Genomic DNA, 17,347 nt, shown 5'->3' with positions numbered 1-17,347 from the left:
TTATGCTCGACGCGGTTCTAGTCGGTGAGACATGTGTGATAAAGTTCTCTGGTTGTCAATCACATTTAATTGCCGCACATAGCTCCGAACATCCTGATGGTTCTTATTAGTTAGGGCTGCGTCGGGATCTGGGAAGAGAGAAATGATGTAGGATTGATACACTTAAACGAACAAATGCCTGAACAGAATGTATAACCCTTTACAAGCTGTCACAGGAAACGCCAGTTCCTGGTGAGTTAAAAAATATTTAGAAATCGCTCGCTTTGAAACCTTTCCTCCATATCTGATAGTCTTTCTGGTTACTACCTCCACAAATTAACTTTTTCTCTCAGATATCCTTGGCTACATTTACTCAAATTGATGGCCCTTGGTTACAGTTTTATACATCACCTTACCAGTCAATAGCTATATATTATATAGCTAACTAGAGTGATTTAAAGCTGCCCATCTGCTTTTGAACCAGCAGCTTTCACACATATTCAAAACTATGTAATTGATTTAAGCCTCCTTTCATGAAATATTCCCATTTCTAGCTCAGTATTACATATCTGTAACACTGTGGTGCTTAGTGGCTGCTCCATTCGAGCCTCAAAATTTACTACCCGTTTACATTACTTAACATAACCGCATTATCCCTACTCCAACAACAATTACGAAATACCACTGAGTTAAAATCTGAGTATCTTCAGCCTCACAGTGAACAGCTTACAATTTAATGAAATATGTGTTAGGTAACTTCTCTAAACGAAAGATACTGAAGCATCTACAATATATAAATACACATGCACACACACAAAAAGCATGGGACTTAGATATGGTACATCTATATACTGACATTTTGTTATATCATGTATAGTGAAAATCTACTTCCATTTCTAAATACGTGGAGGTCTCACTAGTGCTTAATATGTTAAAATTAAAAGATACATAGCCAGAAAAAGCTTGATGGTGGGAGAAATAAGAAACAACCCTGCCTTAACTTGATCTTCTCGAGTTAAGCTTTGACCCAGATGGAAAGAAACTATTTTTATAAAAATGTATTATTTATTCTGTTCTTTGAGAAAGAGGAAGGCTGCTGTGAGGCAAAATGAATGAAGCGCTGAGGAAATGCCAGTTTGACTGGGACTGACAGTGCACCTAGATGGGATGAGACCCACAGAGCAAGCCTGTTTGACCATACAGCTCTGTCATCTTACGTGGCCTCAAGTAAGTTCTGGTAATTACACGGACAAACAGGTTTTAGGTTCATCACCTTACGCAGTTACGTCATTTATAAACGTCATGTTTCCGGACTGGTTTCCTATAAAAACAGGGTTTATCCAAACAAGTTTATCTGGCATGTATCTGTGTGCTGCTGTCTGCTAGCCTTATTTCAACCACTTCTGAACACACTGGCTAATTACAACCGATTCTAATTTGACAGATGTGTAGAGACCTCACAGATATTTAGCTCCTTCACATGCTTGCAAAAGAGATGGAGGAGAAGGGGCTTATTAGAGCTTCCTGAAGGACATTTCACCCTGTGAAACATCGGAGGATCCAAACATGGAAGAATCACTGGAAACCAGGCTTTTCAATTCTGGTACACACAGAATTAGTTGTAATTACTGTAGCTACTGATGGTAATGCTGACTGTGCAGATGTTGTAATACACTTACTGAAAGACTGGCTTCGGCAGAATTTCACCGTCCTGACAGTGTTGGCAATCATGCGCTGGAAAGAAAAGATGGGATGCAATCAGAGAACAAGCACTGTATTTCATCATCATTTAAACGAAGCACCTAACTGTGCCTGAGTGTGAAGACATATGCCAATAAAAGCAGTCATATGAATGAAAATATAATTTTAATGCTGATACCCTCATATGTAGGGTGTGATTTGCATTTACACAGGCTTTAAATGAGCATGAGTGTAATTTACATGCGCTCAGAGAACCCTTTCCCTTGCTTGGATGCTGTAAAAGGCCTTAACTAAGAATGAAAATCAGCCCCTTCAATGTGCATTTCTTTGATAACATCTTCCTGCGTTAAAAAGCAAAAGCAATATCATGTAGAACACCTTGGTGTATGTACACATGTTAATTTTAAGACTATCAGTTCCTAACAGCAAGCCCATTTCTAGAACATACTCGGCAATTAAAGAGCTTTCACCTTTTGTATGAGTTTGAGTTTAAAATGCAGCCCTCCTGGAATATGACAGTGTAAAACGAACATGTGAGGGTGTTAAGTTCACTGATTCCCTCTGGAAGTGCGCTTGATTCACAGGTGAGGCGGCCACCGTTAGAAGTGTGGCCCTGTAGGCAAGTTTCATCAAACAGCCCCGTTAGGCAGTGTTAGCTTGCACTAACTAACCTAACCCAGCATGAACTAGTGTATCTAACCCAGCATGAAAAGTGGATTCACTTTTGGTGTTAATCAATACATTCTGCTCTGACAAATCAGATGCTATTTCACAATAGTTTTTAAGAACAGCAATGAAGGTAAGTCATAAAGCAAAACATTTCAGATTTAGTTCTGGACTGCAAAATTTTAACTGGCTTGTGTGATTAGCACCACACAGGTAATGCACCCACCAGCGCGGGGGCAAAACTGGTTGTTCTGCCTAATACCAAAAACTGAAACTTCAGCAGTAAAACTGCCCTCTTTAGCTAGATAGTTTGTTAAAAGGACAACATTTGTTTCAGTTTCTTTTGCTTAGATTAAGAAAAGGGGGAGGAGCAAAATGCTATTCCTAATCAGAGTCTAATGTTTGTTTCAGCACTTTAACATGGTCCAACAATTACAACGCAGCTACATGTTTTAACACAGCACACTCTCACCAGGCTGCTTCATACCTTCTTGAAATTTTGTGTGAGATTAACAAGCTAGTCATAAGCCCTCACACAATGGAATGTTATGTTTCTTACTAGTAAACAGTAAAACCTAGGCCATATGCTCCTCAAAATTAATACACAATTGTAATCTTACATGAAAACGATGTTATAAATAAAAGACCTTTGTGAAATCTGTCATTCCAAAAGTGGGGAAGCACCAATGTAAAACATTCCTTACACGCATACTGAATAATCTTAAGACATTTTAATGCACTGTCAAGCATACAGAAATGGGTATGGCTGGTGGTCAGCGTTAGAAACACTACTGATATATCATGTACTACATTTTTGTGGATTACACATTGTATAATCAAATTAAATGTAGCTATTCTGAAGCCAATCTAAAATATTTTAATTCTAAAACACAAGGTCCCAAAAGATCTAGGGAATTTGGATATGGGTCTGCTTATATTGTTCCTAAAGTTGTATGTATTTACATGTGGAAAACAAGTAGATTTCAAGTAAGAATAATTTTTATCCTATGTTAATTTTCATACCTCTTCAAGCTGTTACTACTAGGCAGATTTTCTAAGGCACTTATCTTGCAAACAATTCACTTAGCATTAAGCATGTGAATAAGCCCCATTAACTTCAGTGGAACCTCTTAAATACTCAAAGATAAGCACCCATCATAAGACTGGATTGAGACAGAACGCACTGCATATTACAGTGTTGGTTCTTCAAGTCTAACCCAATCAAATGAAAATCAAAACAACATGAACATGTAAACATGAATGTTTCATAACTCTATGGATTCATATTTGGCTCTGTTATGTGATGCTGCTATTTTGATTTATACCATTTCAAAAAGTATTCCCCTAAAATAACTATTTCAAGGAGAGACCAGAAAGTTGAACTGCACCGGCCAACCTGATGAAGTTTCAAGAGTGTCTAACTTCAAGGGAAGCTTTGCTAGAGACACTTAACAAAGATAGCTAGAGTTCCTTGATGCGGTTTCTAGATGGATTGTTAATACACACCCTAATTTTTCATACCTGTAAATGTTTAGATTTTGAAGCCTCATTTCATAGTGATCTTTGTAGCTAGAGTGTAGGCTCAGTGTTTGAGTAGTTCAGTATTAAGAAAAAAAAAGTGTGTTCTGTGGAATCATTTTACTCTTAATTTATGTGGGGAATTTGTTCTGAAAAAAAGCATAGCATTCAGAATAAGTACTGTAATGATGGATTGTACTGAAAGACAAATTATGTGTGTAGCAAAGGTTTTTTAGGTTTTCACTACTTCTGAATTTCTCATTATATGGGCTATCCCAGGCAAGGAAAACCAAAGTGGCAATGAATTCATCCAACTTCTGGTTAAAGGCTGAACTGCCTGGCTTCCTTCAGTTGGCTGAAAGGCTGCATTTTAAGGCCTTACTTTGTCTATTCTTGAGCATAATCTCATTCAGTCTGTGCATTGAGAAGTATCCTGGTGTGCTGCTTTTGGCTGGGATAGAGTTAATTTTCTTCATAGTAGCTACTATGGGGCTATGTTTTGGATTTGTGCTGAAAACAGTGTTGGTAACACAGGGATATTTCAGTTATTGCTGAGCAGTGCTTACACAGCATCAACCCTTTTCTGCTTCTCACCCCACCCCACCGGCGAGTAGGCTGGGGGTGCACAAGAAGCTGGGAGGGGACACAGCCGGGACAGCTGACCCCAACTGACCACAGGGATATCCCACACCGTATGATGTCATGCTCAGCATGTAAAGCTGGGGGAAGAAGAAGGAAGGGGGGAATGTTCAGAGTGATGGCATTTATCTTCCCAAGTAACCATTATGCGTGATGGAGCCCTGCTTTCCTGGAGATGGCTGAACACCTGGCTGCTGATGGGAAGTAGTGAATGAATTCCTTGTTTTGTTTTGCTTGCATGCACGGCTTTTGCTTTACCTATTAAACTGTCTTTATCTCAACCCACGAGTTTTCTCACTTTTACCCTTCCGATTCTCTCCCTCATCCTACGGGAGGGGGAGTGAGCGAGTGGCTGTGTGGTGCTTAGTTGCTGGCTGGAGTTAAACCATGACACCTGGCAATGAGGAAACACAAAGGAATGAGGAAGTGGGTGTTAAGGTAGAATAAATGGAGAAACTGTGGCCAGAAGACAGCATCGAAACCCAACGGGGAAGATTCTGGAGCATTCTGTATCCTTGAAGAGCTCCTATCACATTGCTTTTTTCCAAGTGCTGTTGTACTGTCTAATATAAACTCAAAAGAACTCCTCTTTGGAAGGTGCAGATTGAACAGAAAACCAGCATATGAAGCAAAAGTGAATTTCTCTTCCTGGATCTTGTAGATAAGTTGGATTGTCTTCTTTTGAGTCAAGAAAACTAGAAACATGTACAGGTAAAATGTTCAGGTGGAAGTTTAATTGCCAGCTCCTTACGATTTTTCTTCATATAAAGGATTGCCTCTAGTTAATGCCTCTGTTTACTCACTGTGCTAAGACAGACCATTGTCGAAAAGCCATACAAACCTAAATTTGGATCTTTCTGAAACAGAATCAACTGCATAATATAACAAGCAACCGCTACTACCAGCATGCTATATATACACGACAATACCCTTTCAAGTTTTACACAGTCTGGAATAGTGGCAGCAGGCCAGCACATTATCTTCTAATCCATTCCAAACCCAGGTTTCTAAATGTTATAAATATTCATATATGCCATAGAAAACTACTAAGGGCTTTAGTCACATACTTTTTGCATAATCTTTATGTTCCAAAATGAAAGAATGTTTGCCCTTTTTTTGCATAAGGATCAGAGTGTGAATTCCCTTTTGTTCATCTCCACAACACCCGAAAACCAATATGCACAGATTCTCTAATCCTCATTTCACACCTGAAGGGTGAAGAGGCTTGACAAAAAGAAGCATCGGTGGCCAGCATCATGGCACTGTCTTGTGCTGCCATGGCAGGTCAGCACTTTCAAAGCTCTTTCGTGACTTCTGCTCCCTCTTCAGGTGCCATTTCTGAGACATGCCGGGTAGCGCAACATGGAGATGGTGCCATAGAAAGTGATCTTTGTTTAGGCTGTCTGATGATTTGAGAAATGGCACTGATAAAGTTCCCAAAAAATTGCATCTTCCCTCTATCTATGAATGCAAAATTCTGTACTGGCAGTCAGAGTGCAGGATTATGCAGCTGAGGTTTGAAAAAAGCGGAAATCCGTAAGTGGTCAGGAGTATGAAATATTGCCTGTCCTTAAGGAGAGTCATGCTCAGTACTTTCCTCACTTTTCCTCTCTCTTCTTTCCCTGGCAAGATATAATTCTAGGAGAGGGCTTTTACATTTTTTTCTAAATATACAGCTATGAAAGCAATGTCACTTAAATGTTATGTATTGCCATGTACTGCGCTGCAGGTTGTAGGTTGTCCTGTATCTGCTAAATCATACAGGGTTTATAGGAACTAATACTACTGACAGCTTTGGGGGCTCTCCTTCACGTGCGAAGAGGGTCATTAATGGACCTAAAAGACAAATGTGTGTTCTAGATCACAAACTAATTGTGTTTGCTGTCTACTGCCATCTTATTATCTTTCGCTTACTTGCAGCTCTCAAAATATCCTCAACCTGCCAAACTACAACTGCAGCATTTCAAAAACTTTACAAGCCTATTTATTCCTTGTTTCTCTATGACAAGTATGTCTTCGTTTTTTACATAGATGGGTCTTCTAAAGCAACACTTACAACTAACATCTACTGTCAACTCACTAGTGGAGAAAAGATGCAGGTAGTTTTTACCATACAAGGTCATGGAGTATATACCAACCTAGAAGGTACATCTGAGCAACACCATGGTGGAAACAGCTTGTACCTTGTCTCCATCAGCTTCTTACAGTGAGATAAGTAAAAGACCTTCAATACTTCTCTAAAACCATGTCTTGTTTGGTACCGAAGACAAAGCCTTTTACTAAAGACTTATACTACTAATACCAGTAATTCAGTTATTCTGTCTACTTACTGACAAAAGTATAAATAACATGTTCCAGGCTGGATTTTAAGGCCAAATGCTTGTTTCCTCTCCTGCCGCTTCATGCAATAAATGGCATAGTAAAGAGCACAAGTACAGTGCAAATACAAAGTGTATACCTATTTCTGGCACATTCAGTATTGTTTGCCCACATCCTGTACAACCAAATGGGCCCGCTTACAAACTTCCCTCTTCACACATAGCTGTGGCTCTACCACACATGGTATTCTCTTCCCTGGCGAGCAGTCCCTGCCCTCCCACTCCTCACAGCCTCCTCCAAATAAGAGGCATCCTTGGGGATCAGGAGATGTGGAAGGGGAAGAAGGAGCAGGCAGTTCCAAAGGCAGCAGCAGGTAAGGCTCGGCAATGCTCTGCAGAGTGATGTCCCCCACTACTGCCAATACCACAGTTCTGTCACTACACCTCTGAGAAGACCGATTTACAGGAAAGTGTGGCAAGAGAAAATTGACTCGGTCCCTTTCCTTTTTAGCTTGACTTGCTAAAAAAACTGGGCTAATGTAGTTTACCACTACCTGCCTGTTTTTGCCACCTTCTCTAGACAATTTTGTCAAATTTGAAAAAAGAACCCAGAGTTTTCAAAGCATAAGAAAGCTCCTACCAATTTTCTGTGAAAATAGATGGCTATGGACAAGAGAAAGATTGTGTAAGCACCCTCTTCTCCTGTCGCCTTCAGGGAAAAGGCTGTAGTGCAAGTTCCTATGTTATGACAAAAGCCTATTCACACAGAATTCCCCAGCCATGAAGAAGCCAGATGTGCCCCAGCCACGAGGAAAGCTCTGAGCAGAGCTCAGGCAGCCATGAAACGCAAATGTTTAGGAAACCAGGCCTCACTGTTTCTGGCACTAGGGGAACTCCTGGCTCAGACACTGTCTGACAGCTCCTGCGTGTTTTAAGATGCATCATTTAATACAAATAATAACAGAAACATCAGAAATCATAAAAGATTTAAAAGAAGCTGTTTCAGCTGAAGAGTTGCCACTAGATCAAACTTCTACTTTTGGCTGCCAGTTACAGGAATAAAGTTGTCAGCAGCACATCAGCTGTTGGGATCAGAGCTCTGTGGTGAGAATGCAGACACGATGCCAGAGGCTGTTCTCGGTTTCATCACTGTGCCTACACGAGAGTCAGAGGGACCCACCTCCTCCGGTGGCAAATGGCATCACCAGTGGCAACTACCCAGATATTTTTATTCATAAACTTCATCAAGCATCAAAATAAGGATGATCAAAGGAAATAATTTTCCAAAGAACGAAGATATTTTAGACAGATCAGTAAGAGTGGCTCTCAGCAATATTCAGAGGCATCTCCATCTGCTTGTGACAGAACATCGTGCAGCAGAACAAACAGGTAGAAAAAAGAAATGGCAGGGCTTGATTCCTGTGAGGAAATCTGGTTTCTGTTTTTCTCCTGAAAATGGCAAATAACATCACAGATTTACCTTGAGTTTATACTTATGTAAAAGAGAGCTGAATTTATCTAAGAGTTATCTGGCTGAGTGGTCTTGTCTTCACTAGTTAATATCTCGCAATTATGTGTGGATATGACAGTTGCAAGCTTAACGCAAGTAGGCGGTAGCGACTGAGGTTTAACAGTAGGCTTTTCTTCTTTGCTTGACCTGATGACACATGCAAAAAGCTAAAAACTGCCAGGTCCACATTAGGATTTGAATGAATTATGTGGGTGGAATCTGAATACATGTTGCTTTGAAGAGCTATGGGTTGAGAGAAGCAGTAAAAACACCATTGAAGCATGCAGAATAGCTAGTGAAGAACATTAAAACCACAAAAGATATACTTGTAGTAAGGCCTGGAGAAAAAGCAGAGTGAGCTTTTAGGTAGAACACTAACTGAGGAAAGGTTTAGAATACTGAGAAAGGAGAATGTTTGCCTTCCCATTGTGTGGAGGAACATGACATTATATTGGTTCTTTGAAAAATATATAGCGTCAGAAATACATTAATTGATCTTCACTTCCCCCCCCAAAAGGAAATGCTCAAAGCTCAGATTACTGATCAAAATGGGTGACACTACATTATGCAGTATAAAATTTTATTTTAAACTTTTGGGTGCTACTAGTAAATCCATGTTCTAGAGATAACACACTCCTGAAGATAAGGCAAGGTGCAGACTAGGGTGAAAGGGCAGACCTGCAGCAGCCTAGATATAGATCGGTTTAAGCTGCTATAAAATTCACTCTTGGCCTTGGGAGTGCCAAACTGTGGTATAGAGTGGTGCAGAACCATTTCTAAATGGGTTGAACTTCTGTCTATGGGCAAGTGCTCATAGGACACCTCCTGCCTCCTGTAATGGCTTTTGCACATAATCTGGCATAAAGAAGAGCCTGAGGCATACAGCTCTGAGGCCTGTGGATGTACCGGCTCTTCTGGCTCAAGAGCTGTAAGTAGGCCAAGTGAAGTGGAGAACATGGCGCCAGGCACATAGCCATGGCTATAGCAATGCAGCTGCCATCCCTCCTGGTTTGGAGGTGCTCCAGCCAAGTCCAAGATCCCTTTGAGTTCCCCAAAATATTTACTAGCTACACTAAAATATATATATTTATCTATCTAATTAGAACAGGTAGTCCAGAAAATCATCCTTTTCTGCAGGTAGAAGGCTCAAGGCCTTTGGAAGGAGGTGGCAACACAGTCTGCGTATGCAATTACAGAATGTCATTATTGCAAAGTGAGGTCAGGCTCTTACTCAGGCATTAGCACTATCATTTACCCACAGAAAAGTCTCAGCTTAGTGGAGAGGTATTTTCATGCTAGGACAGAGGCTGTCCTGGAGCTACAGACTAAAATCTAAGAGAAGAATTCACTCAGAGCCATGATCACTTCTCTGTGTTTTCTAAAGAGCTGAAAGTCCTCCTTTTTTCCCCTCCGCGGTGTCAGGGCTCAGAAGGTAAGACAAGCTCCTCTGTACTGCAGTGACAATAACCATGGAGTGGTTCTGGTTACTGTAGTACTAAGAACAAGCAGATATAGGTGCCAGGGTAGATATGCTCTAGCACGGCTGCTGAGCTTTACTGCCAGAACAGTAAGACAGATTTTATTTTGCAGTGCAGCTGCTCATAGCTGGGCTCGGCTAACGCTGGTTCTCAAATGCAGGTGTCATTAATGACATTAATTAAGAACATGGCCTTAGCAACCAAGAAAATGGCTTCTCAGTGCTGAGAAACTTGAGTTTCAGTTGAGATTTCTGCCATGGGAAGTTGCCTGCCTGCAGTATTTGACAAAGGTGTTTGAAATGATGAGAGCTTAGGTGCAGGATTTAAAATAAATCAAATTTGAGCATAATCTAGCCTTCTATCATTGATCCCCCTTTCCAATACGAAAGCAATCAAGTCACAGAAGTCTCCTTTCACTTGTTAAAGGAAAGAAGAAAATAAGATGTTGTCCACATTCTGCATTAAGGCTCCTTTCATTCTCTGAGGAGCAATGCAGAACTATCCCAGCCTGAGGCAGTTCAGTCCTGTTTGAAGGAACAGCAGTTAAAATCACAGCCTGGTCCCAAACTGGCTGTTAAAAATTGCCTCTAACAGCTCTGCTTCCTGTCACTGCTGCTGCCTCTCCTAGGAAGCATTTTGGCTGTGCATGGCTCAGTGGGCAGTTTCTTCTCCACCTCTGTGAGGTTTTCCAGAAACCCAGAGGTCCCAGGCGCTGTGCACAACACCGACTATTTTTGGCAGCTCTTGGTCCTGCTTTCACTTTCTCTAGCTCTGGAAGTCATTGTTGAGAAGTTCACTCTTGAAGAGATGTATAGGGAGGTCTTTTTAAATTTTCATTTCAAATATGCCATACATACCATTTTTTCAAAGTTTACTAGATTGTCAGTGAATGTCTTGTTTCCCTCATGAGTAAACGTCATGTCTGTATGGAAATAAAAGCCACATAAAAGTCCATTACTGAATCATGGCCATACAAAACAGCAGCACATTTTAGCTATCCCTTACAAAAATCAAAGCAGCTATAAAAGTAAAACATTTAGTTTTTAATTTGCAGCATTTCTGAGACTAGTAAAATTGAGGTATGATATTCAGATGTACTAAAGCAGTTTTTCCTGTCTCTGTGTCATGCTTTTTATAATGGAAAAAGATCATACCTCACACTGAGATTGATTTTTGCTTTTTCTTGCTGCTACTCTTATTCTTCAAATATTTGACAAATAGCTTTCAAGTTAATAATTCTGGTAACATCCAAGCTTACCTTTTATAAGTAGTGGCATGAAAGGAATTATTGGAGGGTCCAATTTAGCTACAGTTAGTCTGTAGGCCCTATGGTTTCTTGATGGATCCTTAAGAAGAAAAGAGAAATCAAATAATTACTAATATGTATTATTATATGTATTGCAACACTGTATGCATTCATTTAGATGTCATGGCATTTATTAAAATCATTATTTTCTCCTGTGGCTTTAAAAATGCATCTGCAAACTAAGACACCTTTCATCATTCTCCCATAGAGCTTACGTGATGAAAATGCAGCCGCTAAACACAAACATTTGTCATGCCAAATAGCAAGGTAAAATATGATTACAAAAAAATTGTTCATAAAAGGAACCACACGTTTTTCCTCCCTCCTTGTAGCTGCAGATCCAGTTTTGCATATGTCGTAACACTAAAATGTATTGCCTGGAAAAATCCAGGTTGGAAAATGTAATTTCCCATATGTACTATCAGAAAACATGTGATAAAGCTTCTCTGAGTTCCCAGATTAACTTTGAGTGGTACATAAGTTCTCTCAGAGTAGGTTCCTAAGAGTATAATTTATTAGTCATACATACTTGTTTTAGCAGCTCTAAAATGGGATCATAAACTTCTTAAAGTCAAACAAGGACATATAAAATGTTCTGAATCAAGGAATTCAAATCAGTTACTCAGAAACTGAATTAGCTCAGATTGTGCATAGAATAAGGGATCTATTCACCATTAAGCTTTCAAACTCTGCATAGATCTTCTTGAACTTGCTTGGAAGTTTCTGTTAATAAAAACAAAAATAGCAAACCTTAATTAAATCCAATTTGTGTGGTAATTTTACTGTAAATGCTAGTTCCTTCTACAACGCCCTAAGTCAGGAAAGTGCTCTTTTTGCCAGATATTTCTAACAATGTGCTAATCTAAAATACAACATGTTTCCTAGCAACCAGATTATAAATAGAGACGGGACCAGCCATGAAACCTGGATCCTGATTTAAACCCCAACTTGAATTTACTCCTTTGGGATGTTTAGATTCAGATTTTTGTTTGGCTCACATCACAATCACTGAATTCAGAATGTAAGTGAAAGTTCAGGTCAATGGTTTCAGGACATTCCTGATTATAGCCTATCTGAAAATATATTTTACACACAGCTTGCGTAGGGGTAGCTCAGCTTAATTATTCATACCTATGATGAACTGCCCTTGCAACATTCAAATCCATGCCTGGGCATTTCCAGGAGGTTTTTTGTTCATGCTGATGTATCACCAACTATTGCTCAAATTCTTGACATGCCCAGCAGCCAAGGGCCTCTACTGCTTTCTGGGGTATAAATCAATGAATAGTTTTTCAGTCCACAATACCTACACAAATAAATGATGGTCAGTTGATCATGCAGTGATTGGCATGAGATGGGCTTTACTAAATATTTTCTTTCCCCCTCATGTTATGCTATACATATTCAATAATTTTACTGTAAAGTCTATAAGATATGTTATAAATTAGTTTCAGAGATCACAGTAATGTTTTATGCACACTCAGAATATGTCCGCTTTCTAGTTTTAATAAGAAATTTCTCTATGTTTGCTGATTAAATCAGACAACTACTGGCAGTGGGTAACATTAAAAATTAATAGAGACTTTATAGTGCAGAAATGATTTTTTGCAATACTTTCTACATTTGGAGTGTGTACCCTAGCAAGATATTTACACTGTGCCACAGCAAGGGCCTAATTTTTAATGATGTGTGTCAACAACTGTGTGCCTAGTTTGCATATGCATGCAGATTAGGTATTTGTGAAATAAGTGGTATAATTGGACATTTGCACCTGCAAATATCTAATTTGTGCATGCAACTAATGTAAATGCATGATACTATAGCAAAAATCAGGTCTTGATATGTTTGGTTTTAAGTATATTCTGTATATATATCTGGCTAAAAATCAAGCTGCAGAGATTCTCTTGATAAACTGACTGCCCTACAGAATCAGAGTGTGATAACACTTCCCTGAAGTTCATACCCCACACCTGCAAATGATCTGAGCCCCTCCAGCTCAGTCCTTGTGCCCATTTCAGATTGCTGTATGTAGTATATACATTCAATTCCCTCTTTTCTCTTCATACTACTCCTGTACTGTCTCAGCACTCCTAACTATTCCTCTCAGTAGCCAGAAATGAAGGGTCATTATTTTGAGAAACTGACCTGCAAATCTTTGTCTTTAGCACTGATTGGATATGCCACTTGCAGCCTGTACTTTTGAAAACTGGGCACTGTGTCTTCTCAGATGTGTTAGTCTGATCTCCTGTTTCAGAGCACTTTTTTAAAGGTGTTCAAATTTTGGTCTCAGGTGCATCAATGACCTCAGTCATGCTAACTATTTTGAATTTCTAACGAACAAAATACATGCACATTCAAATCTGCACTGCTTTTGACAACCGGTATGTTCTTAGTGGTTGCATGTGCTTACCACCTTACCCTGCTAGACATTGCACCCTCTTTATATACTCACATACAAAAGAGCAAAGCCACAGAAAAAGGTGGAAGCTGTGAGAATGAAGACCAAACTGATAGTAAGCAGGGGAACACATGCCAGAGAGAAAACCAGAACTGGTTAGGACAAACCCACATTTTAATAGGGCAACAGAGTCCATATCCAGATCAGAAAATGATATGTATAAACAGAGGATGGATTTTAGAGAAGTATCCATGGAGTGATCTCACTAAATGATCAGTAAAGTCAAACGGAGGATGGGCTGGTGTAAGAGGTTAACTGGCTAACTCACTCATCCTGTTGGGTGGTTTAGCTCATCAACAGAAGCTGCTGTTGTCACTTGTTAATTGCTTGGGAGTATTCAACACATCTCTGGGTATACTGCCTTACTAATAAAAATTGTCAGCCTTAGCTAAAGGCTTATGCTCAGGAGCTGAATTAGTAGATCTAATTTTACCAACAATAAAGGCCCAAGTCATGTTTTTGCTACCTAAAAGCATAAATCCCAGTCAAACTTCTTGGAATTGGATTTTAGCTAAGACTTACCTCCCACGTTAACGAGAGACGGCTCACAGCAACATTACTCAGTCCCATAATAATAGCGAAAAAGGAATTCAGATTTTTGTATTCTTTACAGCTGAAACACAAAGCGCCAGGGTTTAAGTAGTATATACCAGTCAGGGCAGAAGTACACATGACAACATGCTGAACCCAGGCATCTACCATAGATGTGACTGAACTTGGGCAGCCCTGGCCAGCACGCCTGCGGCACACCACTTCCCCAATGTGTGAATAATTCACCACACTCTGGAGGCTCCTTTCCCCTCCCTCCTAAAATGACCTCCTGCTTCCACTGCACTGGGTGCCAGCTTCTGCAAGGACATTAAAGGAGTCTTTGAAGCTCCTCCCCACCCAGAAACATAGTCCAGAAACTGGGCTCAATTCACTCCCAGGGAGTAGCAGAAACAGTGGAAGCGGCTGTTTACAACCTCATTTGCTGCAGAACTTGCTGACAGCTTCTGAACAGCTACTGAATGCTGGAAGCTCTCCCTAGATGATCTTCGTGTAGTTTACAGGGGCACTGAGTCTTTGTAAAGGGAAAAGACCAGCTGTCTAGAGATGCCTGTGTGCCAGTGACCTCTCTCGTTGTATATGATTTGTATATAAATCTATATGATTTCTAACTAGTACTTGTAGATTCTGGAACTCTTTAGGATGTTTCAAGCAATAAAGAGGTCCTGGGCACTAGGAGCTCTAGGTCATGTTTCATCCCTAATGCAAAGGAGAACTTTTGTTACCAATTGGGAAAAACTGGAACATGTAACTGAGTATTATGGAAGATCCAATACACCATATGCAGGAGTAGACACTATCTGACAGGAACAGGCCACACAACTGCTCAGCTGGGATTGCATCAGGTGGCTCATGGATTCAATGTGACAGGAAGAAAGAGAACAAAGCCTATGTCTCATAAATCTGTGTCTCACTAGGTTCCTGCAAATAATTTGCTTTTTTTTCAGGACTGATTTGCCAACACCTGATTTCAGCACCCCAGTCTCTGCTTCTTTTGCTGTTTACCAAGAAAACTTTCAAGCTATGATCCTCAGATAGATTTTTTTATTCATCACTGAAGCTCTTAGCTCCTCTGAGGTATCCTCAGGTCCAGACGAAATTAGTACAACCATCACATCCTACTGTCGGACTCCATAATTGCCACATCACCCTATCGTTATTCTGTTCTTTCTGTCCCTGCATTTCACCAGACTTGATGTATTGAGTGGGTGAGCCCTCTAGATCTGGGCCTCACTTGTGTCTGCACTGTGTGAACACTTGAGCGCATGAAAAAACAATCTCTCCCATCTGATGGTCTGTCTGTTGGAGACTGCTGCCCCCTCAGACCTTCTGGCAGAGCTGCTCATACAAATTCTCCCACATCAGATTAGGGACAGTGAGCAAAGTTAGAGAAGATAAGCTGAAATGCTAAAGCCACCCCAACTTATTCTGACTAGAGCAGGTCAGGGAGTGCCTCATTAGTGGATCTGAGGGGAGATAAGGATGAAAAGTAGCCAGGATAGGCTGTCAGTGATAACCTCTTCCCCAGGCACAACTAAATCCAGAAAGAGGTATCTGTCCACAGCCTGTGACATTGAGAATAAATTGTGGCACGGTAAAAATAATTAGTACCACACAGCAGTAGTGCTCAAACATAGTAGGCACCTGCAAATCTTTCTGCAATATGTAATTTGAATTTATCTTTCATTTTAAAAAGGAAAAGTTTTGCCAAATACCCTGTTAAGCAATGTAATTTGACAAAGTCCCTCTTAAAATCCATCTAGATCTATGACATTCTACACCAAATATTCTGTAAATTCTACAGGCTCTACACTAAATAGCTCAGTTCCAGATAGAGGACCACTGTAAGGAAGGCGAAACAGTGCTGCATGGCTCCACTGCATATATGCTGCCTGTAAAATGTCAGAAAGTGAATCCTCCAAAGCACCACAGTGTGCTCAGAGCAGAGGTCCCTCTGCCTCCCAAAACAGACTGTACTGGAAAAATCTTCCTGTTAGTATGAATTGTGAACACACACATATGCACACACTCCTGGCTCCAACACAAACACACGTGTGGTTGAAATCTCTTGGTATTTACACGAACATATTCGTCTTGGCATTTTCCCTGTAAACACACACCCTTCAAAAATTTCTTACAGGCTCCTTGGGCTTATAACATGTGCATGTGTATGGAAAGAATGATTTTCAAAAACTGAATGAAAGTGTCCAAGTGTAGTGATACACAAGAAGGCTTCTAAATAGCCTGTGAGTATATCTGCAAAGAGGAAATATATACAACCTGGGTTTGTGGCTATCCATAAGAGTAGGAGCAAGTACATCCTAGAAGGCCTTTCTAATACAATTAATATGGGAAGAACTCACTGTAGGAAATATAGTTCGCTTCTCCCCTTTGTTTGAAAGTTTAATCCTACAACGGCTGGAGATAAGAGATGAACCTGGTAACCTCTACATCCTTTCCCCGCAGATGCAAAGGCAACAGCGGCTCCTGGAACTGAAAGCAGATGTGCACAGCACTTGGAGCCAGCACTTGGCCTCGCGCTTGCCCGCGCAGACAGGGAGCGCACATCAGAGGGTGCGTGGGGTGGCGGACGCAAAATGACGTGCCTTCTCTGATGGCGTCTAAGCCCCCCGGCGCAGAACTGACACAGGGTTCTCAGTAACAGTTATCTTTGAAAATTGCTATGTGCAAGGCATCTCGTTACCACCAGTCATGCCTAAGATTAATAGCGCAGCGCTGAGCTCTTCTCCCCGAACACTTTTCTAATGAGTCTAGTACTTCTAGGTAGGGTAAAGTTCTCATTAGGTCTCAAGGATCTTCACAAGCAAAACTTCCTCAAAGATATTGCTTCAAGGCCTGGGCCCGCATCTTTTGATCCAATTCCTTGGCTTTTTCTCCCCTCTAACTTCGGTGCGCTTTGTGTTTGTTTTAGCGCGTGCCGTAGCGCCTGTTGCCATGGCAGCACTGCACAGAGGGCAGCAGCCTGGCAAAACTTCCAGCGGCTGCAATTAAACCGGCCCGCTGGGTTTGTTCGGAGGAAAATCTTGTGCTTCGGATTTCTCTGCTTTTAGGAGACAAAGAGGACTCAGCAGAGCAGACCATTTTTAGCTATTTATTTTTAGCATTGTAGTGATACCAGAAACATGGAAGTAAACAGGAGGTTGTCAAGCTGTTGTAAATAGCATAGGATTAAACCCATGACACTGAGGATAGGGCAGTTTATTA

The 17,347-nt window shown here is 40.6% G+C and overlaps 1 protein-coding gene across 1 annotated transcript in view; it reads right to left on the bottom strand.

The window, feature by feature from the left end:
* RAPGEF4 (Rap guanine nucleotide exchange factor 4) overlaps positions 1-17,347 on the bottom strand; it is a 161,036-nt gene continuing 143,689 nt past the window's right edge. Inside the window, exons 26-31 of the mRNA XM_075710086.1 lie at positions 14,096-14,186; positions 11,788-11,838; positions 11,068-11,155; positions 10,667-10,731; positions 1,659-1,713; positions 1-128 (exon numbers count right to left, since the gene is read on the bottom strand). Of these exons, the coding sequence (XP_075566201.1) occupies positions 1-128; positions 1,659-1,713; positions 10,667-10,731; positions 11,068-11,155; positions 11,788-11,838; positions 14,096-14,186 (478 nt within the window). The remainder of the gene's footprint in view (positions 129-1,658; positions 1,714-10,666; positions 10,732-11,067; positions 11,156-11,787; positions 11,839-14,095; positions 14,187-17,347) is intronic.

Source organism: Pelecanus crispus, chromosome 5 (assembly GCF_030463565.1).
Source record: "Pelecanus crispus isolate bPelCri1 chromosome 5, bPelCri1.pri, whole genome shotgun sequence".
Classification (NCBI taxonomy): Eukaryota; Metazoa; Chordata; class Aves; order Pelecaniformes; family Pelecanidae; genus Pelecanus; species Pelecanus crispus.
Note: the sequence above shows the minus strand (reverse complement) of the source record. Positions and strands in the feature narration are given on the sequence as shown.